Source organism: Corvus kubaryi, unplaced genomic scaffold (genome assembly GCF_017639235.1).
Source record: "Corvus kubaryi isolate FWS band 111438036 unplaced genomic scaffold, C.kubaryi_AGA036_p1.0 37341, whole genome shotgun sequence".
Classification (NCBI taxonomy): domain Eukaryota; kingdom Metazoa; phylum Chordata; class Aves; order Passeriformes; family Corvidae; genus Corvus; species Corvus kubaryi.
In genome coordinates this window covers 2,166,820-2,192,684 of record NW_024581112.1, presented here as the reverse complement: position 1 = coordinate 2,192,684, position 25,865 = coordinate 2,166,820, and the positions used below count along the sequence as shown (strand labels likewise).

General features: G+C 40.2%; 1 protein-coding gene and 1 long non-coding RNA gene across 3 annotated transcripts in view; both read right to left on the bottom strand.

Annotated features, from left to right (window-relative positions):
* The window catches only part of GUCA1C (guanylate cyclase activator 1C), a 40,462-nt gene extending 31,561 nt beyond the window's left edge, over window positions 1–8,901 (bottom strand). Inside the window, exon 1 of the mRNA XM_042031569.1 lies at window positions 8,594–8,901. Within this exon, the coding sequence (XP_041887503.1) occupies window positions 8,594–8,797 (204 nt within the window). The 5' untranslated portion in view covers window positions 8,798–8,901. The remainder of the gene's footprint in view (window positions 1–8,593) is intronic.
* A 10,921-nt stretch (window positions 8,902–19,822) lies between these two features.
* The window catches only part of LOC121666250, a 30,862-nt gene continuing 24,819 nt past the window's right edge, over window positions 19,823–25,865 (bottom strand). For both annotated transcript variants that reach the window (XR_006016630.1, XR_006016629.1), the window contains one exon: window positions 19,823–25,806. This is a non-coding gene — a long non-coding RNA (uncharacterized LOC121666250). The remainder of the gene's footprint in view (window positions 25,807–25,865) is intronic.

The window sequence follows — 25,865 nt, the reverse complement described above, 5'->3', positions numbered from 1 at the left end:
AGTTTTAATGATTATGGGAAGTGCCCTGAGATACCAACTTTACATTTTGCATTTGGAGTTCATGACTTAACACAACAAGGACCCACTGATGAAGCTGTTGTTTTCATCAGGGTTTCTAGTTGCCTTTGTCAGGAGGATAAATCAGGAATACTTTCTTTCAGTAGCTATTTTGAATTCACTGATTTTCCTAAACTCAGAGTGGGCAAGAGCTTGGCCTGCACCTTCTCTGGTAGGTATCAGGGAACTGCAAGGTGGACTAACAATCCCTGCTAATGCTAACATGCTACGTTTCAGTGGTCTTGTTAGAAATGAAGGGAAAGGGTTCTCTCATCCAGGGAAAATCTGAGAGGCCAGTGAAATGTCCTGGCTCCAACCGGGACAAATAACAAGAAAAGCAATCATGGAACTTTACCATGCTGATGAACTAGATGGGAGGATCCCCAGAAATCTTCATGTTAATGGTAATAGTTCCAAATTAATGCTCATCCCAACATTTTAATGCCACAGGCTGTTTTCATGAAGGATTTCAGCTTAGACAAATTGGATTTTTCCAGTTAATAATGCTACATATAGATCCTTAAACAACTCTAAATCCTGGCTTCCTGTTTTTATCTGCCTACACAGCACAGCTATTTGGAAGAAATTTTAATTTTTTTTCTTCTACTAGCAATAAAATCCCCTAAGTACCTTGGAAAAAGGAAAGCCAAGCCAATAGATTCATCAGCAAACATTTAATTAAAAGACGAGGCTGACTTCCCTAATTAAGTGCCGTTGTTTTGATTGGAGATGTTTTCCTTCCTGGTGCCTGAAGTCTTTCCCAAGGTGAGCAGACACTGAGCCACTGGCATCTCCTAGTGGCCTGGGCTTGCAAGACAAGGGCTGGCGTTCTTGCTAAAGAGCACGGTGATATTTCTGTCCAGTAATCCCTGTTTCAGTGCTTTTCTGGGACACTGGAGAGGCCTTGTGGAGAGACACCTGGAGGGATCTTGTGGCTGCCACTGCCAGCCCCCTCTCCCTGTCACTGCAGAGAGCAAACAACCACATTTATTCCTGTATGTTGTTTCTGTCCAATTAGCAGCTCTCTTTCTGATGGAGAATGAATCTCTTATTAAGATTTTAACTATCTTTTCAACACTTTTTCTCCACAACTGACATTTCAGTTACATAAGGGTTTCAATAAACGTACAAAGAAGGGATGAGGCACTATTTCCTCCTTCCAGTCCTTGAACATTTATTTCCATCTCTTTATACTTGTGCTTTGATCTTTTAAATTTTGCTTTTTGTTTTACATTTCACTTCTTTCTTCCTTCTCCTCAAAAGCTGTTATCTACTTATTCCTGTCTGTTCCTGTGTTTTTGACTGCACTTTTCCCACTCCATTTCTCAATTCTTGCTATTTATCTGCTTGAAGTACCAGAATCTTCTTTCTGATCTATGCAATAATTGAAGTCTTCCTTCCACTACCTAGCTTTAAAAGTTGTTTTTTATAAGAGGTGGATAGGGAAGTAAAACAGCTGTCTAACTCTTTTACAAGCTTTACAAATAAAAATAAAAATGGCAATGATAAAATAAAGAAGAAAACCAGAAAAGATTAATTGTAATTGTCTGACAATGCAGCTCTGAACAGAATTTACTTTAGAAATGGTGGGAAAGTAATTTTTAAAAAGGAGAGTGAAGACAAAAATATTCACACAACCTACCAGTAGTGAAAGGGGAAAACCTGAGGGGTTTAAGGCTCTCATCCAGCCCTACCTCCAAGGAAACAAACTCATTTAGGAGATTTTTGAAGAGCTTGTCAATAGGCGGGTCCTTCCCTTTGTCTGGAGTGACCTTGACGTGTTCTCAGGTGCTTTTGCACGGACTCTCTTGAAGACAAAACATGTTATTTATGCTCATGTTGTATAAGAGCTTTTGCCAGGTTTGCAGCCTTGGTACTCTTGCTAAACTTCAAATAGACCATACCACATCATTAAAATTGGGGAAAAGTGTTCAGATCTGACAGAACTCTCTCACAGAGAAGATCAGGTTATTTAAATACAAACACTGGTGAAAATCACATGACAGCACCTGAAGAAAAGATGTAAATCAGAGCTAGTGAAATTCAGGAAGGGCACTTCTTACTGAAAACAGACTCCTCATGAATCTCCAATTAAAAGTACATACTTTGAATTAACACCACATCTAAGGCAAGCATGGGTATAAGTACTTTTCCTAATACAATCCTAAAGTTAAAAAGAACTAGCAACATGTCTTTATGTATATAATTCTGAAACTGTGACGATCTGTTCACCCATTGCTTTTCCTATCCTGCATTGTTTCCCACCCTGTTCCTTGCCCCTAGCCCTTGCCACTCCCTCAGGCCCTCCCTATTGGTTCCTGTACCCCAACTCTGCCCATGTACCGCCCTGGAGCCCCCGAGAAAAGACCCCTGCACCTGGATCATGAGGTCTCTCTGCCTCTGGAGATCACGGAGACAAGATGTGATTAAAGTCTTCTCAAACCCTCATGGAGAGACCCTTCTCTGCCTCCTTTGCCATCACTGGTTGTAGCGCTGCTAGCTGCTGGAGCAAGATGGCGGGGCTGTCTGAAATGGACTACAGGAGCGGGACCATGGTCACACTGCCCTAAGCATCCCTGCTGAGCTCCCAGGAAAGATGCAGCCTGCTAAGCTAAATCTAGCGACTACAAAAATGGTGCACCAATGTGTGGCATCTGAGAAGAGGTGCCCTGGAGAGCCTAATCGCCTTTGGGAAGCCATTTCCCTGACACAAAGCTTGTGTTTCAGTGAGACGACCAAAAGGACAGCCAGTAGCATCTTGAGAAGAGTAGCACTCTTAAAAGATGTCTGGCAGTGATGGACCACATCAAGTGCCCTAATTTGATTCCCCATTCTGGAAAGCCCTGAAGAGAAGCCTGGTGGGCCTGGTAAAAAGAGTGTACCAGCACTCTTTGTACTGGTAAGCCTCAGAAGGGAGCCGGGTATTGCCTGGTTTGGGGGATCATTTTTCTTTTAAGTTTAATCCTTTTGCCTCGGTTTGGGTGGAGGGTTGGGGGTGGGTTCTTGTCGAGGTGAAGGAGGTCGCGGCTCATGTGAAGCCCTGGCAAGAAAAAACCTATTCCTAACAAGAGAAGATGCAAGTTCAGTGCCCCCAGTTTGGGAATTTAAAGATTCATGGTGTGGGGTGGGGGTTGGGGGGGGGGGGGGGGTGTCCTTGCATGCGAGAGAACTAACCTTTGTTTCACTCAGTCATCTGGAAACAGAGACCTCCGATCCTCTCCCTCCGACCCTCAGGAGAGATCAGAAAATGTTCTGACCCTTCCGTGTCTCCCCTGTCCCCTTACTGTGCTAGGGCTGATCACCCCGGCCCAGGAGCTGCCCCTAAACCCTCATCCCAACCCCCCAAAACTCCCGCCGTGTAGGCTCTAAGCAGCAGCCAAGATGGCCGCAACTGCGTATTTGGCTCCGCCATGTTGCCTTCTACTGCTTGTACTCCATTATTTTCCCACGCGCGTGAGAACCCTTGGTCCCTCCTTAACCCCGCCCCCTGTGTTGTTCGGTGTTGCTGCATCGGCTCTCCCCCTCCGAAACACGGAGTGCCTTTATGCCGAGTCCCTGCTCCACAGACGCGTGTGCCTCCGACAGCCCCTCCGCCCTGTCACCACGTGTCCATTCCAGCCGTGTGCCCGCCGTGGTCCTGCCCCTAGCCACCCCCGCCTCCCTCCCCGCCAGCTGGCTCCGACCGCGGCACGACAGCAGCACCCGCACCGAAAGTGAAATAAAAAGCCGCAGTGGCTCGGCAAGAGGCGCCCCAGCCCCCGCCAGGCCGTCCCTGGCCCCAGGACTGGGCCGGGAGGGCCCAGCCTCAAGTAGTATCACAGTGGGAGCGGCAGCTGCACCGGGGAAAAGGCCCAGTTCTGGACCAGACCTGTGGGGCGGGCCTGGCGTGGGGACTGTGCAACCCAGCCTGCCCCAAGGGTATCCGCAGCCCCGCACGGCAGAGAAACAGCAACTGCATCCCCCTTCCCTGTTCGCCATGCCACCTGGACCGAAAGCCGCAAGCAGCAACCAAAAAGATGCCATCCCAGCAGCCCCAGCAGAAGAAGCTACAAAAGCAGCTGTTGTGTGAGAACTCAGCTGGCACCGATCTCCAAAGCCAACAACAACCAGCCACTTCATCATTTTAATTTAATTATTTTGCACTGTTTTACCATTTTTTCTGTTGTATAAAAATTAAGCCCTTCCCTTTTCAATTTAAAATGAAAGGGGGAGATGTGGCGATCTGTTCACCCCCTGCTTTTCCTATCCTGCATTGTTTCCCTCCCTGTTCCTTGCCCCTAGCCCTGGCCACTCCCTTGGGTTCTCCCTATTGGTTCCTATCCCCCAACTCCGCCCATGTGCTGCCCTGGAGCCCCTGAGAAAACCCACCTGCGCCCAGATCACAAGGTCTCTCTGCCTTTGGGGATCACGGGGACAAGATGTGATTTAAGTCCTCTCAAACCCTCATGGAGAGACCCTTCTTGCCTCCTTTGCCATCACTGGTTGTAGCGCTGCTAGCTGCTGGAGCAAAAACTGCGGGGCTGTCCAAAATGGACTACAGGAGTGGGACCATGGTCACGCTGCCCTAAGCATCGCTGCTGAGCTCTCAGGAAAGCTGCAGCCTGCTAAGCTAAATCTAGCGACTACAACAGGAAACAGTAAGGGCATGGGGAGAAACTAAAAAGTAATGATATTGCTTCATTTGCATAATCCACTTAAAACACATGTTCTGTTCACAGGCTCAGTGATGAATTTTCAGATAATAAAGTGATAGAAATTTGAATATTTAAAGCATAGCACTTTCGTTATCACAGAAACTGGAAGCTGAAAGAGTCCTCTTCAGCAATTTAAGGTTCAGGAAGAAGCTTGCAGACACCTAAGTCTGTTGTTTGCTTGGAATCTCACTTCCTAAAATCTAAACGCATGCTGCAAGGAATTTAATCCCAAAATCTTTTCCTCATACATGAATATCATAGATCTGACAATGATTTTTTCCACCATGGCAACAGAGGAAATCTGATCCTCTATCAGAGGAAAATTAATATGCACAATTCAGGCGGGACTGTGTTTGGAGGGGACAGGGTGAAGAAAACAAAAGAAAGTTAATGCTGCAATTTTCAATGTCAAAATAAAATTGCATTATGGCTTTTTTAGATTTACATGTAGGATGTTTTCACAAACTGATTGAAAAAAATACCTGCTTTTTCTGTCAAGAAAGAGTTAGTTTCCACTGACTCAATCAGGTAGGTTGTTATTTCATTGATGTATAAGGCAGGGCAGAGAGACTTGGTTCATCTGACTTGGAAAGAGCTGAGTCATCTTGAAATAAGATCCTTTGTCTCTGCTAAGCATAGAAAGGAGTCTTGAGCTGGATTTCTGCATTAAGACCAGAATCCAAACGACAAGTGCTTTTCCGTTGTAGTCTGCCTAAGCCATGCTCTTGTTAGAAGGGTTGATGCAGTGGGAATGACCAAGAATGCTATGAGGATACTGTTATTGAGAAAGCCATGCCAAGCCATAAAACTCCCAAATGCATTTCTATTGGCAAGCTGGTATGGCCACAGCTCATTCTTCTTGTTACGTAAATCAGTCCCCTAAGACAGCCTGAAGCCCCACAGAATGACTTCACAGGAAACATACATTACAACAGATAAATATACACATCGTATCTAGCTAAACAGAGGCAGTGTGAATGCCATAGAGGAAACTTATGAAATCCTGGCACATTATTTGAGAGGTCCCGGTTCTCATTTGCCACAGGGTTTTCAATGAGGCTTCCACAAGACTTTATTCAATGCAAGAGAAGAATAAAACTGAGTTACAGCTTATCTAGATGCTATGTGCTGTATCTGAATAACGTAGCTGTTGCAATTTCATTAAAAATGGTACTGTTGCTGTTTAATCAAAAATAGATTTTTAAAAAAATTATTAAAAGGGAAAAAGTAAAACATTCAGGTAAAACATTCTGGTTCACTTGATTCAGTTCCCTAAGTGTTTAAGCCTTTCCAAACATTAAATTATACAGATAGAGTGGGCAGGGATTAAAATTTGCCAGCCTTTTATCTTGGAATGGATGCTACATTCTTCATCTTATTTCCATATCCAAATGAATATAGACTATACAATCTTATGTAATTGACAATTCTAAACGTGCTATTCCTGTTCTGCCTTCTAAAAAACTTTGCTTGGTCCTACTGCTGCAGCTGAGCAACAGCTCAATTAAGAAAACACACAATAAAATCTATGCCTCAGATTAGCAGTAGCTAGTAGAGGATTGCTACAACATCTTGCAGAACAGCAAATGAATATCAGATATTTAGTGGGAGCACATTATTAAATAATGAGGTTTTAAGCCCAGCATAAGCAGTTTTATAGTGGATTTTATGAAGCCCTAAAGGCCAAATCATTGTTAAATTTCATTAAAATGGGGGAAGACTTCCAAACTGATAAAAAATTGAAGCATCTTTTTCTGTCTAACATGGAACATTAATTAAACAAGCCCTTCTGGGAACAGCAAAACAAAAGCCTAGACCCATACAAGCTATGTCTTTTGTCCCCTAAATCCTCACATCCTGGTACCCCAGCACCACCCTGTGTTTTGTCTAGGCAAAAGGAAACAAGTGCCTGATCATTTTGTCAGCCAACTGTTGCCTTAAACGATGAATAAAAGCTTAATTCTGCATGAATGGGGCATTCATTCTGGGTGTGTCCCTGCTACCCAGCTGCCAAATTTTATGAAAACATTAGGAGCTAATTAACTGAAATTCCTGCTTTTTGAAATTTGATGGAAATATACCAATTGATTAAAACCTTGTGGGGATACCAGAGAAGAGGATGAGAGATTGGTAGTAAGAGTCAAACTCTGATGTGTATATAACCTGACAAATTTAAGGCATACATCTTAATATTCCTCACATAACTTGAGTAGACTACTCCAAGGGTGATAAGCTACTTGTAGTGGGAGAAGGCAATTAGGAATTTTTAAAATGCTGACAAAGCAAAAGAAGTTCTCCCATTAGAAAAAAAGCCAAAATCCCCAACAGCCAAAGCTCCCTGTACTTTTCAAGTGCACTGAAGTCAAGGGCTTTTTGCAATACACATTAATGCTAAACTGGAATAGCTCTTAGGTGAGCTCAGACACTGTCTGTGTGCATCAAATTATTAATTGAAAAGAACATAGCAAATTAACAATTTCTTCAAGTCAGGTTTCATGTTTGTAGACTGGAAGTTTGCTCATCATCTGTAATTAGCACATTTATTGAGTTAGGTGATGCTACTTAATCAAATTTCAGTATGTTTAACCATCTGGTAATTGGCTGTGGGAAAAAAAGAGCATGCAATGAGCCTGATTTTATAGGAAGAGTCCTTGAGGATAATGGAAGAAAGAATTACATAATTCCAAAAAAAGCTAGCTGAATTGGGGGTGGAGGTGTGTATGGAAACACAAGAAAACAGTGTAATAGAGGTACTGTTGCATGTAAAAACACATGGTACCTTATACTCTCAGCATTTTCTGAAACAAATATAATTAATTCCATAAAGAAGAACAGAAAGTCTATTTCTAGAAAGGGAAACTGTCTGGAGTAGTTATGGCTACTATTTGGACCAATTTTAACCTGCTGTTAAAGTAATTTGTGTAATGTAGTAACACTTTTTTCATTGCATCTCTGAACTCATTGAGATAAATGCTGTGGGTAGAGAACGCTAATGCTTTATTGTTTTTTTAAATATTTTTTTTATACCATGATGGGCCCTTCTGTTCTCTTATCTGAAAGCTGAATTTTTATTATTGACAATTCAGCCTAAGCCTAATTTCAGTCACTTTTGTAGGGATTACAGATGACTCTTCACTCCTTTTGTCACATTTGGTAGAAGGTGTTGCCTTGGCTTAAGGGGAAAATAACTCCGGCTGAGTCTCGTGGCTAGAAGGAAGCTGTATGAACACTGCATTGGAATAACAGAGACAGCAATGCATCTAACAGCTGCTGGACATATCTTTAGGAGGACCTAGGATGTTAAGCAGTAAGACTGGGATGATGGATCAAAACCAAACAGATGTGCCTTTGGAAAAGGGGGATTGACTGATACCGAATTAAGCCACAGAAGGTGTTGAGAATTAATCCCGCGACAGCCAAAACATATTGTGCCCATGTTGCATAATCTGAAAGCATTAATACCTATGGATCCAGCCTAACACTTTCTGCTTGCTTACTTACTGCTTTAGAAAGATTTTTCAAGCAGCTATGTAAATAAAAATTTCAATTATTAATGCACACTGAAAATAATAATAAAGATCTGGCTTTCAAAGATGAGAAACCGTCAGCATGTATTAGAATAACTGTATGAAACTTTCAAATTGGCAAAATGTGCTGGGAACAGAGCATTCAACATTTCTCGCCTCCACTCAGGTTTATGTGTTCAGGGTTTTCTATTGAATCACCTCTGAATCACTTCCATTACCTCTGTGTAGGGAGCTTGCAGCTCTCTGAGACCTGTCTCTGAGTGCATCAAATGAGACAGCCGTAAGAAAGCCGGGAAGTCAAGAATGAATTCTTACCTTATTCATGTCAAATGTGTGAAATACTTGTTCCACATAGTTGTTAGCTTCAGGGCTAAGTCCGTGTAGATCCAGGACATGTTTAAATTCATGCAGGCAAAGTTGTCCAGATGGGCACTCCTTCATAAACTTTGTGTACCAGTGGTGAACTTCCATAGCATTAATGTCATCCGCTGATCCAGCAGCACCCATTGCATCAAACATACCAGGTAACCTTTTTCAGTTTTTATTCATCCAAATGTTGATTCTTGCTTCCCAACAATGATCATTCAAACACCAACTCTGCCTTTGAGAGCTACTTTAAACCTCTTACAGATCACTGCCAAGATAGACTAGGTAAATATAGCACCCTAGCAAGATTACTGGCACACAGTTTTAGTGCCCCGTGGCTTTATCAGCTAATTACAGTCTTTGTGCACAGTCAGTCTGCAGAGTCTCAGGTGAACTGATTATACTGGTTCTCATTTTGAACTTGCATCTGTGGTGCTAAAGGCATCTAAACTGGATGAATATTGAAAAAGAAACATGCAGGAACTTTGAGGCTAGTTTCTAAACCTTAATTTTAATAATTTGTAAAGTTTTTACTAGAACTTAGAACCATTTTAAAACTTGGATACATTTTGTGCAGCTGCCTTGGAGTAACTGACTTTTCATTTTCATTATTTCTGTATATACAGTGATCCAAATCTTACCTTACAAGTCAAAACTGCAACACAGTTTGTCTTGGATAACCTGAAATACTGAAAGCGGCCGTACACCAAGCACAAGAAACTTGTTGTCTTTAGACAGCAGTTCTACAAGCATCTGAGTCTCCTGTAAGCCAATGTTGTCCTAAAAATCACTTCCCTTGAAAATTACTGCCATTGCTCTTTCAATCCCATCCTTTCCCTTCCCTTAGGCCAGCAGAAATGTTTGTGGTTGCACTTGGAAACAGGTGTTAGAACAGATCCAGGCAAAAGCTTGCAATAAGATCAAATACCAAAAAATAAAGCTAGCTTTAGAAAACATTGCTTACATTTTTGCATTTCCTGGTGCCACAATACTGGGTTGTACAAGAGAACGGATAAAGTGAGGGTGGAAAAGGGTGGCCAGCAGTACAGGGGGTGCAGGACTGCTGCTTCTGCTGCTTCAAATTGCTTGTGGAAACTTGCAGTGTCATACTGTCTGTGCTGTATTGCAGGACATAGCAGTGTACAGGTTTACAGCATTTAAGCCCTACAGCAGCATGCAATAGTTAAAGACTAAACTAGTAGAATTAAAAAAATACAGCTGTTACCTCTAAGCCTACTGCAAAGGTGGTGTCCCACCAGTGGCACTGCAGTGGTGTCTCACAGGAGGAAGGTGAGCACCACCTGAGCAGCTTTGCTCTGCAGAGCAGGGTGCAGTCCCATTTCTCTTGAGTGCTGTGCAGCTGCATGAGATGAATTTTCCTCTGGCCCTAGGCTCCTGCTGGTTCAGTTGCAAAAGCAGTGTCAACAGTCAGGAGAGACAAATTTGGTTTTAGGACGGCAAAGGAACTGAATGCTACTGTTGGACATGTCATGCAACCTGGTTTTCAGGTGCCAGGAGCGATGAGCATCATGGTGGTGCATCCATGGGGTGTGCACTGGTGGCAGAACCAGCAGGGCAAGCTGCCCCTGATACATAAAGTTTAGGGCCATGGCACGCAGGTTCATGTGGTCCTCCAGTGTTTTGAAATCATTCTTTAGGCACTTAAAAAGCTGTGACGTGCTAATCATGTAAGATCAGAATTGCAAGGTATTTTTCAGAAATGGGTACAAGCCTTCACTGTAAAAAGACAACAAGCTGGGCTGTTGCTGGAACAGTCTTTCAGCACATATTTGCACCTACATTGCATAAACCAGAGTCTGCAGCCAGTCAGGGCAATGCTGCTGAGGGGGGAGAGATGGGGGAGAAAAGTGCACAGGGATGCCTGGAGGACTTCAACAGAGACATATACTGTAGATATTATTAAAAGGTGATTTTTTTCCCTAATCTCTAGTCATTCCTTGCATCACTTTTAACAGTCTCCCCAGAGCAAAAATAGCTGCCACTAACATCCTGTTAGTTATAAGATCAAGACCTTCGGTACTGAGAAGCAGCAGGGATTTTCTATATGAAATACTGAATAAAACCAGAATCTGAAACATGTGAAGTGGTATTTGGAAATACTTCACTTCAAAATATCACTAGCAGGCAAAGGATGCCGAATTTTTAATAACAAACAACAGCAAGCAAAAGAAAGGTAGCTTAAAACGGCAATCTTCAGTATTTTATTGTTCTTCATCAAATCTAAATTTTCAGTAGTTAGGAATTGGAAATGCTGACACAGAATTTCCCAAATGTATATCTACCAATTTTCTTGTTCAATGAAAAGAGGAAGTTTTAAAAAACTCAAATGTTACTCAGCCTTCCTTTCCCCCCATCCCTCAAAATCACAGCAGTATTCAAAGGGAAAAAATCAAAGGTTTGAACCATAGGTTTCAGAGGCTGTAGACAATTTTTTTTTAGTAAATAAAGTGACCTGCAATTGGTTTTGTACATTTTTATTTTCAAACCTTCTTCTGAAAAAAGCAACAGCATAAATGGGAATATTAAAAGTAAGCCATCTCAGTCCTTGAAAATGTGCATATTTCTTTCCATGGCATGGAAAACTCTCCTAACTCTTGTTGTCATTTTCCTTCTGGAAGACAAGGTTAAAATGTCAGAAAAATCTACATTTTATTTAAATAACTATTCAAGATAATCATCAAGCTATTCTAAATTATGTATTTGATGAATCTGAAAAAAACCCCTCAACTTTTACACTGGAGAATTTGACAAAATAAGCATGTGAACAAGCATGACATGCTTATCAGCAAAGGTCATAATTCAAAAAGAATTAAGAGAAAATGCCCAGAAGACTTGAAGAAGCAGTGCAAAAACCCAGAGTAAAATGGAAACATGGAAGCTAAAATTAGGTGCAAGTAGGAGAAGAAGCTGCTTCTCAGGGAGTTCTTGTTGGCCATGTTCCTGCTAGGAGTACTGAGGGATTATAGTGATGAAGTGCACACAGATTAGAAGGGCTATGCTGGCAACACTGTTCTTTTTAGCCGTTTAATATCCTCACTTTCACTCTGAGGAAAAGTTACTTTTCTATTTAAAGCACAATTTTCTCAGATTTATTACATGTCCACATCCAGGTTAGCTGGGGAGTACATTTTTTCATGTGTATTACTCTCCAACAAAGTCCAGAAGTAGAATGAGGGAGAATGTAGAAGCAGAGAACTCACATTGTAGGTCTGCAGGCAATGTAATACAAAAGGGAGGAAAGGCAGATGGAAGAAGAAAAGCAATACCTATCAGAGGGACTGACAGGGCTTTGAGAATGCAAGGCACTTCAAGAAAGGATGAAAAATTATATATTAAATTCTGCCATAAATGTGAGGCCTGAAAAGAGAAAACTGAACTTATGCATTACAGTAAAAAACAAAATTTAATTCCAATTACTTAAATCTAGCATCAACAGTTACACACAGAAACCTATTGCCTGGGCATGCCTCTATCAAAGAAGCATGTGCTTATTTGCCTCTGAATATGATTGTAAAGACCCACCCAGGTCACCTGGAACCTCCTAGCACTGTTCCAGATGGTACCTGCACTTAGACCTTCATATGTGATGGTGGGGACACACGGCTACTAACATAGGTTATGAAATATAAACCTTTGAGGGGATGGCAGACTGTATCTAGGACATTTCAAGTTTTCTATGGATGATGCTATAAAATATAGGGGAAAGTTTAATGAAGCATTTGAAACTTAAGAATTGCAGACAATGAAGACAACAATATCAGGACAGAGAAATCCATGTCTCTTTTAGGAAGAAGCTTCAAAGGACTAAACTCTGACCCCAGCTTTTCCCCAAAGCAAAATTCTCACTAAGTCTCTCTCACTGTTATATATTAGCATGATCAGTCTTAGCAAGCCACAGGAATAAAACATTTGGACTTAAAGATGTAGGAAGACAGCACCATTTAGAAGTTTTATCTGATACCCTTACTACAGTGACAGGCAATGATCTTATCTGTAGCCATGAAAACCACAGGTCCCTGAAATGAAAAGTCTTATTTTCCTTTAACCTCAAGGCAGCCTTTCTGGAACTCTTTGAAATATTCCTGCAAAATAATCTGAGAAAAAATTAGATTTCTTAAAAAAAAACAAACCAGAAGAATGTGTGATTATAATGTGGAACTGATTATCACTGATGGAGGCTAAAAGTAAATGTAAGTTTAAAAAAAAATAGATAATTTTGTGGAGGAAAAGCCCATTTAACCCATTTGTTGAACCTCTTATTTGAATGATTGGCCATAGGCTGCTGGAAGCAGAGAGGGTGACTGAGGGGTACCTGTCCCCTAGGCACATGCTCCTGCCTTTTGCCAGAAACAGGAGAGTGGAGACAGGAGAGTGGACCTGAAGTATCTTTGTCTAGTGAAGTGTGGCTATTTTTATATAACAGACATGACTCAGAGAGTGTTTAACTGGCTTATCTTTATCCAACCAGTGGTCAGACTGACTGACTGAAGATCAATCATTTTGGAAAAATTATGGTGTTCTGAAGGTCCTGTCTTAGGTGGATGTCTGGGTACAATGCAGGCAAATCCACTTTATTTGTAAATTGCATATTTATCATAAAAGCATTCATGTAAATTATATTTTCTGTACAGTTTCTATTTGCATCTTCCGATAATTTTTTTACACAGGTTTAATGCTTCTTTATTAGGACACTTTCTGATTTAATTTGCTTGTAAGCTTCTTAGTATGCTTGCATGTGACAATACACAACTCTGAATACACAATAATAAACCTGTAAATTAGTTATTTACTGCCTTGTTGCTGTCTTAGGTCCTGTGTCTGTTTTCTTATGTAACAAAATAATACTTATGCAGAAATCTGTCTGCTACCAAAGTCATGACACATAAAGGGACAACAAGGTTCTACTGATATCAACTAATAAGAGAATAATTTTTTGTGATAGCCTACACTGAGGAGATGATTAGATGGCAATTAAAATTTAATTCTTCCTCTTCTCTAGTTATCATTAATAATAATTTTTTGTGGTTCTCAAACTTCATTAGATGCCTTTTAAAATTAGTTTTCTAAGTAGGTTCTGAATTGTTTTTAAGGTTACTTAAGTAATATTCTAATGCTACTAAAGCCCTTTATGAAGTCTTAAGGTGACACCATAATCTTTCTGGGACTCTTACATAACACACACTCCTCTGTATTAAAAAAAAAAAAAAAATTAGGCAACCATGCCCTTTCCTCTACCTAGTAGAAAAAAGAGATAGGATAAATAAAACTTATTTCTTCTTCAGAAGGATAGTAAATATCATAAAATTCACCAAAAGGAATTAATGAAACAATTTAACAATTAATATTTGCTAAGTGATTATATAAACTCAATTTGAAGAACATCTATAACATGCTTACACCACTAGTCTTGAAAAGAATTCCGACATTTAGTAAGTCATAATTTGGTTTGATACCAGTAATTGCATGTAATCTGTTGGTCCCTCCCTGGGATAGAGTCTGGGATTGTCTAAGTGGCAAGATTAGTGCAGTGTGAACAGGCAGGGGAATTCATGGCACACAAAGCATCAGATTCTCTCATGAACCCAGAGGGACTCAGTGGGAAACACGAGCACATTCAAGTAGAGTGCAGCAGGGGATGTTTCCCTATGAAAAATCCATAGGTGAATATCTGTGCTATCTGTGTGCAGCTGTGCTTATAGATGAACATGCTACTAACTCTGGAAGCCCAGAACCAGTCACATTCTTCTTCTTTTGTTAAATAACAAGAAATACTTGAAAATTAAATGTAATTTAATGTAATTTACCCTGTGAAGGGACTTTAGTAATTCTGCCATCTTTCCCCTCAGACGACTAAGTTTTCCTGGAAAAGCTATGTTTGCAGTTCACAGCTTTGCTGCAGTTTGCAAGCATAGTCTGCTTTGTAGACATGGCAGTGGATAGAATTTTTCTCTTTCATTTTTAAACAGTATGAGATCTTTTCAATCTAAACAGACTGTTTCATTTTATATCCTGAATATAGGCAATCCTAAAGTCCCTTTAAAATATATTTCTACTGAGAACTCCTTTAAATATTCATTGGCACGTAGAGAATTACTAGCTAATAACTCACCATGGTTAATAATCCCTGACAGAGGACATGCAAACAGTGGCCTGTAAGGTCCATCCATGGTTCATGCCTGGTCAGCAGCAACCAATGTAGAATGGACTCATGTAATTCCAATAACTTACTTAGTACCATATCCAAAACGTTTGGCCAGCCACGATGCCAATTTTTTACATTAGTGAGTTCAGAGTGAAAAAAACTTGTAACTTTTGTTACTAATGTTTTTTGTCTGTCAGAAGGACCCTGAATAGTGGAGAGCAAGGTATAATAATGGGATAGGACAAAGAAAACAAAAAGGAAAATAATATCTTTTTATCTTACTATCAGCATTTGGTATAACATTCTGAGAGGCAATGCACAAAAATAAAACCAGCATGGAATTTAATTTAAAAGAAAGATGCATGGTGGTCTTTCAACCCTTTATAGTTTATATTCCTCAAGAGGAATTTCATCACCACTGTGCTATGCAGCTCTGACTGTGCTCTAAAGTTGTCTTATGCTGCCACAGCAATCTCGAGGTAGTTCTGGCTGCTGTAATTCTTGACAAACTTTAAGATATGAAAAAATACCAGTAGGCACAACACTTACTCGAGTGGTTTTTTAACCAAGTATTAAGAAAGAGTATTCCTTTTTGTTTTAGTCTGAAAAACTGATAAAAATACACATTAGAGAACTTGCACAGAGAAGCTGCACTCTGAGTAAGAAGGCACAGCTCCAGTGTATTTAGAAGAGGAATGTACGTGCTTAATCAGCACATGCAATTAAAATAAAGGCAAGCAAATCTGTTAGAGTTTAGAATGCAAAGATCATTGTTTCCAGACAATTTTGCGGATGTATTGCAGACTTCTTTTTTGCGTTTTTAAAGTGTTTTCATCATCATGGAACAGGTCATAATATCAGCATTCACTATTAAGAGTAAATCACTTGAACTCTAAGCTCTGGAAAATTTGACTCAGACTTCCAATCAAAATTTGAAAAGAAACTAAGGGGAAAAAAGATTGGGGTCCCAAAGCTGTCTGGAGGTTTTATTTAATGAAAAGAAATGTGCTCTTTAGCTTATGAAGTAGGAGTTTCATATTCTGTTTGTGAAACCAGGTATGCTCCCACAGCCGTTAGACTTAGACCCTTTAACAGACTAATTTTTCTTCTATCACAATTCTTAAAAATCACCATGTTGATATGATTTGTCTAAAACATAAGATACACCTCTTAGAGGATTTCCTCTCAGTCTGAGGAGTTACTCAATATTAATCCTTGCTTTTGCATTAATGAGTTTGAGACCAAATTTTCCAGGCTGTTAGCAAAGAAATTAATGTATTCACCCCCCCCCCCAAAAAAAAAAATCACAAAACCCAGTTAAGTGAACTAAATTTTTCATTAATCTTTTGCTAGTTTTGACTGCAAAAATATTTTGCAACAGTAACTGAAAGCTAAAGCTGTGCTCAGGTTTTCTGAATTAGGCTTGACCTGTTTGTCTACTTCACATAATTTAAGAAGCCTCTTTGAAGTATTAAACATACTTTTGTTAATAAATTCAAGAACATAAATAAAATCATGCTCTTTTTCTTGGAAAGAGCATCCACAAAGCATTATACCACCTATCTAGTAGCATGTTTTTAAAGAAAAAATTTTACCTGGATGTAGCATGATTTTAATTGTTTAGAAGGAATGTTATTCAGAGAGAAAAAATAATTAGTATTTACAAGGTGTTGCGTGTGTATAAAAGGAGTCAAAAGAAGTTTGTAAAGAAGAAATAACTGAACAAAAGCTAATACAGAAAGGAGAGAACAGTAATTAAATTCAGGAGGGTATAGAAGCCCTAGCTGAGCAAATTAACTCTTTATCATCAGTGGGTGAATAATGACAACTGATTTGTCCTCTTATGCCTTAAAGGTGACATTGGAGTATTTAAAAATAATAAGTCTGCAGTATTGGAGTAAAAGGCCAGGACAATAGATAAATATGCCCTCCAGTACTATTACAAGTTTCCTATCCTTTGATCTAAAAGGAAACTCAAAAGAAGAAGGATAACAGGGTGTTTAATACTGTAGATCAGTTCCTGGAAAAGTTTAAAAGCCTGAAGTTTGTTTCTGTGAAAAACCTCTAAGAATGTGAATGTGCACTTTGGACAAGCAGCTGCTGGCATCTCCCAGTAACATAGGCTCCTAGTAAGCACACACAGGTAGTGAACTTTCCTGATGCTTTAAGTCAGCTAGGACAAAATATGAAAAGATCCCTGAAAACAAATTCTTGTGTCCTTGATGGGGAAGCAATTCAAACTTCACATGCAAATGTTTGATCTTTACTTTTCACCTTAAAGGCATCTGAAAGCTTTTACTTCTAAATTGAATTAGCAGTTTGCAAAAACTGCAAAAAAGCAGCTTATTAATGGGAACAGAGTGACCTGCAGCTTCTCTGAATGGTGCTGTAGCCCTGTCTTCTGAGTTCATTGTACATCTGCACAGTTGTAGAAACAACTGGGTGGCAATTTGGCCACAGAGGAAAACATGGCAACTAAGAACATGTAACGTGGAGTGGTAAAAATAATCAAGCTGAGTAGCTGTACTTACCCAGAGTGACTCCACAAGTGTAACGATTTCTAAGTGATTGTGGTGGGTTGTCTGTGTCTGGCTGCCAGATGCCCACCCAACTACTCCCATTCCTGCTCCTCAGCAGGACAGGGGAGAAAAGATGAAAAAGCTCAAGGGTTGAGTTAAGGGAGGGAGTTTGCTTACCAATTACTGTCATGATGAAAACAGACTTGACTTGGAGAAAATTAATTTCGTTTATTCTCCATTAAAATAGAGTACCTTGCAGAGAAAGAAAGACAAAACAAAACCTTCCCCAAAGCTCCTCTTTCTGACATGCTCAACTTCACTTGTTCATTCCTGACTCCTCTACTTCCTCCCTCCAAGCAGTGCAGGGAATGGGGGCTGTGGTAAGGCCGTAACAGCTCCTCTCTGCCTCTCCTTCCTCTGCATTCTTTTCCTCTTCTGCAGGGTGGCTCCTTCCCATGGGCTACAGCACTTCAGGATCAACCTGCTCCAGCATGGGTTCTCCATGGGTCACAGTTCCTTCAGGGCATGTCCACTTGCCAGTTGTGATCTTTTCCTGCAGTGTGGATGCCTGCTCCAGTGTGATCTCCTACAGGGAGAATCTCTGCTCAAGCACCTGGAACATCTTGTTCTCTGACTTTGGTGTCTGCAGGGCTGTTTTTCACAGCCTCCCCCTCACTCCTCACTGACTGTGCACACGGGCTTTTCCTGGGGCACTGCCATTGTGGCTGCAGGGTTCAGCTGTGCCTCGTGATCGGTCTGGTGGAGTGAGCTGGAAGTGGCTGTGCTCAGCACAGTCCCTGCCACTCCCCATCAAGGCCACCTTGCAGCCCCCGCCACCTGTACATTGCTTCAACCACAATTTCAGTGCAGCTGAGGATTGGGACAAAAACAGACATTGTCTGCATGGAAAAACAGGATAAACAATCACTTCCCATACAAAACTCACTGGAAAAGTTGTGACAATGCCACAGTCAGGGTAACCATGGTTTCCCATGAAATGGGAACTCTGCATTCTGAGTGAATACAGTCAGGCAGCTGTAGGTTCCCAGACTGTTAACATAGATGTAAAACCCCTCCAGGTGTGCAGGCAAACTGTTCTCCTAATAGCCTATGTTTGGAAAACAATAACAGCAGATCTCTGAGAAGTTCAGTGACAATAAAAGCAAATACACATCAGTGATGAAGATTTTGAAAGCACCAAGGCCATGTCCTGGTCACTCACTCAGGGCACCTTTACTAAGAACCATAGCTTGTAGTGCAGCTATCCCCTCGTAGAGTGGAGGGAAACAAACTGTATGCAGCAAATGAAACCAATGCTTTCAAGTGCTGCAAGGCTTTAACTTCTTGTAACTTGGTCAGAGCCTTTATAGAGAAGGATTAAAATCATACATACAAAGTCTGCTTACAAGACTTTGGTGCACACCATTCCACTACAAGAAGTAGCAGAAAATTTCCTTAATGGGCAGTGTTTAATTTAGTACACTTTTAAGTAGCTGAAAACTTCTCAATTTTTCTGATAATTAATTCTGGGTTTTTTTTCAACCAGCTGTATAAAGTGATACCAAACCATCTGGCCACCATAGTGTATAATTTGCTGTGATTAAAATTAAGAAACTGGACTGCAGGCCAACTCTCTTTGCTATCCCATGTGTCTTCACACTCTATCTGTACTAGCTGACACCATCAATGTGTCTTCCACACAGTGCCAGTAGCAGAAGAGAAAGCTTTTTTATTTTAATCTTACTTCAGTGAGGGAAAGACTCCATGATTTTAAAAACAATTCCTTTATTTCAGATAAGAAGCTGCAGCACAGAAAGGGATTTGTCTAAGAGCTGCAGGAAAGCCACGCTGGTGCCAGAGTGTGTGCAGATCTGACACCTGACTTAGTCACTTGGCATCTTGGGGATGAGATCCCCTCCCACAACTCTGTCTCCATCCATGGAAGGGGTGATGAAGAGCTGCATTCTGCTGCGGGGCTGCAGTAGCCCCCACTGGACATTTTAGGCTGTATTTTCTCAAGGCTCTGCTTGCACAGTGGTTGTGAGTTCAGTCAGGAGGGTAAGAATATCAGCAGAGAAAAGGGGTGAAGGAGGAACTTCTTTCAGACAGAATATTCATGTTGCCTAATCTGCATTGCTTAATAACCCTGCTTGAATTACTGAATGTCTTGAGATGGAAGCAAAGAAATCATGGATGTCATTTCAATAAATGAAGTGCAACCAAAGCCACAGATAGAGACTAAACACACCTAGAAACTGTACTGCAAGCTTGTGTGACACCTTGCCTTACGCACTGAATTATTATGCCACTGCACTCAGAGTAAGGGAAGTCAGCTTCTTGCAACTTAGTGTTACCTGCAACAAGTCTGATGCTGGTAGCACCTCAGATCCTGTGATTTTGGCCTTAAGGCTGTTGTCCTTTCCCACAGAACTCTGTTGAAAGGCTGGGTCTAGTGCATTTCTCCCTTTTGGCAGAAAAGTCACTTTAGGGAACCACTGGTATTTCTGGCAATTTTATTGGACATTACTCAGTTTCAGACACATAATAATGATAGGGCTGCTATATCACGCTTATAACACACATTTGAAGAGACCGCTTAATGCATGAACTAAAATCTGATGGTTCAACTGCAGAGTGCTCTTGCTCTTCTACGAACTGCATTTACTGAATAAAAGAGTAACAAAACGAAACACAGCTTTTCCTCTGTCAAAATTATGAAAATGTTTTTGAGCGACTTCAACATTCTTCTAATTAAGAAATTGTTTTTCTCTCTCAGAAAATAACTTAGAGTAATTATTTTAACAATCTAAAGGAAGTAGTTGCCACCATTTTGCTATTATTTACCTTTAAAACTTATTCGTATCTCCACTTTTTTATTTCATAAGTTGATAGTCCTTAAATAAAAAACCTGGTTAAGTTTTAACATTTTGATCTTAGTTCCTGACTATGTTTTTCTCTTTACTTCAAGAAGAGTCTACTAAACTATCCGGTGGTTGAATGTAAAAGACTCCCGGAGGACAGAAACCTACTGTGAGACTGGGTACTCTTTAGACCTGACTTAGAGCTTCTTAGTTTTGATGGTCAGTGTTAACAGAAGTGTGGAATATGCCCCTAATTCTGACATTTGCTTAGTATACCACCCCTTTTTTCTCAGGGAGTAAATGGGCTGAATATATCTAAAACTCTTATTGCTTCTGTCTTCAGAACCTGACTTAACACTTTTCTTTTTACTACAGACCAGACAGTCTTATGAGACCAATCTGCCAAGTGAGTAAGTTTGGTATTTTATCCCTATGCACATGTAGTGCATCACAGGCTAAATTAAAAATGCAGTAAAAAGTGAAAGAGAGTTACAAAGACAATTTAGATAGCACTGCTGCCACAATGCATCCATTTTAAATTCTAAATGCAATGTTTCAATCGTATATTCTCAACTCCTTATTCCTCCTCCATATCTGGTAGAAACACAACATCTGGCAAAAACTTACATATTCAACTTACACCACTTCCTGAGCCCTGAGTTCAGCAATAAACCAAAGATTTCCTCCCTCATCCAAGGACAAACTACTTGCAGCTTCACTTTTAATTCAACTCACTGTCCAGAAAAAGGAACAGTCTTTTGGCCCCTAAACACCAGTCCTGAACACCCACAGGGGGCATGACTATTACTGGCTTCAGAGACAGGCATAAGAAGTAGTAAGAGATGAAAATCCTCACTTCACCCTGCTAAATCCACCATTACACTGTGGTTATGTGACAGGAAAAGAGCCAAATACCTGCCACTTTCATCCTGCTGAAGTGCTGAAACAGGGATTAGAGTTATATAATGCTGTAAAATAGGAATTCAGTGTGCTAAGGGAGGAATGTCTCAGTTCCCTTCCTTATTAAAATCACTGCTCACATGGAGGAACAGCACTGCCCCTATAAGAAAAAACGACAGCCAAGCCCTCAAAACTAACTTTCACCAGAGCACAGTGTTACAAAATCACATTCCAGAGTGATCGCTGTGTGCCTGAGAATTTCTGCTGAGAGTAAAACTGTACAGCACGTGCCCTAGACTGGTGGAAATGTGGTCAGAGGTTTATTACGTTCTGGGTATTTTTCACAGTGCTCACATTTTGTTTATATTTGTGCATAAGACTCTGAAACAGACTGAAAAATGATTGAAACCAATCTGTACACAAGGTGAGCACAGCAGGATTTCTAAAGCATTTGCATAGAATTTGCCTTGGATGAGAAGTTGGCATTTCCAGTGTTCTCCTACACTTGCACAGGGACTTCTTCATAAATAAGCAGAGAGCAGAAAAAGAACTTGAAGAAATTAAGGACTGAAAGAAAGTTAGAAGTCCTCTTCCTCAGCAGTTCTTAAGGCTTCTTAGCAGTTAACATGCTAAAGCTACCACAGTAGGTGTCAAACTAAAACTTGAAATCAGGGAGACCACACTGTCCTTACTTTTGAGTCAGGGCTCTGGAAGCAGGTGAAAGCTCCAGTGGGCTGAGAACACTGTTCACAGGGCTCTGGACTAGGGAACTCTGGTTTTCTCCAACCCTGCAGCACAATCCTAAAGCCCACTTGGTCCAGAAAGCAGGGAGTAATGGATGACTATCCCAGCCAATTCAGCCAGGCAGAACAAAATTAGGCATCACAGCAAATTGAAAGCAAAGAGCTGACAGAAAACTTGCTAATAAGTTCAAGTAGGTTTGAGCCCTCCCACATGATGGTGGTACTAATACTTCTCCAGAAGAGAAAGGGTTGGAAGAGTTTGGAAGAAGTGGAGTGAAAACAGCTCGGGTATTAAATGTCTGCTTGTGCTTTGGGAACAAGAGGATATGTTTCTTGGAAAAGCATGGAATCCTTGACAGCCTGGCTGTGTAGGGTAGAGTGTAATACACACAGTGCAAGCCAAATAAATGTTGATTAAATAATCTGTTCTGTCCACTGGAGTTCAATAGTATCAGCCAGGGATGAACAGAAGTCATCCTTCAACATATTCCTTTTGTAGCAGGGAGACAAGTGAATTAGAGTTGCAAATTTTATTAAAGAGCAAATAAGAAGTGGTTGGTGGAGTGAAACTTTAGAAATTAATTAACTTAAACATGCAAAATCAAACAATTAACAGGCACTTTTGCACAAAAATAAGGAAAAATTGAAACAGACTAAAACTTTTAAGAAACACCTAGTGTTCTGTATTTTGGATTTTAAAAAAATGTTGGATATTTTACACTAAAATATCTAGTATTTCAGTGCTGGCAAGTCAGTATTTTGACTGTTGCCATCTTCAGAAATATTACATCACTTGAGAAATCTGCTAAAACAAAAACTTTATTCGGTGGGCTTCCTTTCAATGACTTTTAAGAGAAGCACATGAGAAAATTCAAAGCACCAATTCCCAGTTTTCATACATACTCTAAAGTACAGAAATTGATGCTGCACACAGCAGCAGTTCAAGATGCCACATAAATGATTGAGGTACTGCAGGAAAATTATTTGTCCAGATACTACCTCATTCTGATATAATATTATTTTAGTACCTGCATTAGTGTTACTGAAGTGCCATTTCCATTTATCTTACCTCTGCACAGCCACACTCTACCTGACTTTACACTCATCCATCCAAAAAAGAACAAGACAGTTGGTGGAATGCTACATTGCATTTAACCACCCTGACAAGAGCAGGGTCAGACATCCAACACTCCGGCTGAGGGAGTCTTATTATAGCAAATTTATGAGAGCAGATGTTGCTCCAAGCCTTGCAAGACTACGTGTTGTATTTGGCACACTGGAGTTAAGCAGCTACATTTTCTTGCAGCTGCATGAAGTAGCAATTGTACTGTTCTAACTACATGCTAAAAATGTACCACTGAAGCTAAGCTAGCATGATTAAGGGATCTGAAACCTTGGACAAACCCTAGATTTTAATACACTGGGTGAATAGCAGGGTCTTAGAATAACCCTTTCTTTTGGGTTTTTTTTTTGGCAGTTTAGAGAATAGGTGTTTAATCACTTCTTTTAAAGTCTTCTTTCTGAAAATAATTGAGGCTGTTTTCCATAAACAATGTCAGATTTATTGTCTTAACCCTATATTTATAAAATAAATTACCAGTAAATGAAGATGAACAAGAATAAATGAGAATTCTGTAGATATAATTTACATCGAGGCATTTATTTACAGAAAAATGTGGCTTGTAAAATTATTATTAGTTTTTCAAAATTGACTGCACTTACAATTTAAATCTTTAAAATAATAAAATAATCATTTCAGTGGGTATGGAAGGCAAAATCCCATGCATAAGATTCAGTTAAGATCACACTCAAATCTAGGAAAAGCCTCGTGCTGAAGTAAGTCTTCAGACTCATCTTGAAGTTTATAAAATGCCATGTACAATAAATTCAGGTTTTCCATGTGTTAATCTACCCTACTTTTGATTAAAAACAAGACTGTAGCTAACAAGTGTCAGATGCTACTGGTTCATCAGGTGCAACTGTCTCCTACTTTACCTTTGATTCTATTTTCATCAGAAGCAGGTCCACTGATGTTAACCGGTTTAAAATGGTGGAGCTGAGCTAGAAATATTTCCTTATTATTTATTTCCCATTTCAATCCAATACATTTTCAAACAGCAGCTCATTGTTATTATAAAACAGATTATGACACTGTCTTGATCTTGAACCACATATTTTTCTCACTTTTACTCTTCCTATTCTTTCCTCCAGCTCCTGGGGGATGGATGCGGTGAGGGTGTGAGAGAGTGGCTGGTGGGTAGCCGGTTGCCGGCCACAACTGCAGGAACTCAGGCCTTCTGATCAATGAATCAATATGATTATGCAGAAGCATCTTATTGTTTAAAATACACTCCACTAACACATCTCACAACTTTGACATAATACCTTACTTATACACTTTGCTTACTTATACATTTCACTTGCTTATCTCCTACTACTTATACATGTACATATCACTCTACTTACACGTTTTCTTACTTACACTTTTTACAACTTCTTTGTAACACAGTCCTTATGCATTTTACTTCCTTATACATAATACACTACTTACACATTTTACAACTTATCCATAATACAATACATGTACATTTTGCAACTGCTGTGCATGAGATCACACATTGCTTGATTGGTTTCTCTATTTTGTCCCTGAGCTCTGCACGCACTTTTCTGATAATATGATTGGTTTTAATCCAGTGGAGCACAGTCCTTTTTAGCTATTCCTTGCTGTCTTGGAATTCAGTTTTTCAGCTTTTTCTTTCCCAATTCAGCATAGTTTACCTTTCAGTCCTTGATGAATTCCTGAGGGCTCTAACAGGTGGGGCTCCTGAGCCAGGCAAGCAGCATCAAGATGATGACAGCAACAAAACCCATCCAGTGATCAGCAATCAAGTTAGTCCAGGAAACCAAAACATCAAGATCTATACCTATCCCACCTCCCACCCCCAAAACCTTCAAACTGGAGCTTAAAAACCCTCTTGGGGCTGATGTGCTGCAGCTGAAGGTGGAAAGGGCAGGTGAAGCCAGTGAGAGTAATTCCAGCCTGGTCCTACTCTGAGGGCTCTGGTAAAAATAACTAAAAATGGTTTGGCTGGGGCACACTATCAAGCACTGTCATGCAACATAGAACAAAGGGATGTATATATGTAAGTACATACAAAGCATTTTACTAGATCTGGTGAAAAAGATTAAACTTTTTGCAACTGCTTTGACTGACTTAATTATCTTAAATTGTCTGTCTGCTGCTGGTTACTAAATAACATCATAACCAGATACAGAGACCTGTAAGAGAAATGGCTGAACTAATGAGAATGGAAGAACCCTGTTCACAGCTGCTGTGAAAATCTGAAGAAACAGAAGCAGCTTAAGCCTCCCAGGGCAGTGCGTGGTCAGCCTCTTTGCTCATTCTGCCCTTGGACATGCTAAGTCCAAAAGGAAGAAGTAGAAACAAGACCGATTTTGCAGGGAAAGCACTCAGTGGAGTGCAGGCTGTCTACTGGAGACAGAAACTGAAAACCCTGCTTGACCAGAGGAACAGATTCCTACCAGCCTACAATTTCCTGTCATTTACGTATGGCACATAACTGCTTCAACTGCCCTGTTTTATTGCCTGCTGGAAAGTGAGTGGGTAATTTCACACTTGCTCTTGGATATTACATTTATTATACAAAGCTTAATCTTAGAGAACTGTTATATATTTCAGAAGAACAGGGATTTGTAACAGAGCTTGTAGCAGGCCTTTATTATAGAGGTGATAGAAGTTACCATTTGAGAATAGCAGAGGCTTTTTCGCAGTGTAATTGGCATTGATTATCTTCTGTCCATGTGCACTGTTGCTTATCAGTACAGATGCCCCAGAAAGATGCTTTTATGTAGTTTCTTTGTGCAGTACTGTAACTTTCTTTGCTGTAAGAGAAAGTTGATTATCAATCACAATGAAATCAGACCAGCTACAAAAGTTAATCATGGAGCTAGATGTCTGGTGTAGAAGTCAAGGAAAGTCAAGAATTATTAGTTCACAAAACAAGACAGGCAAGC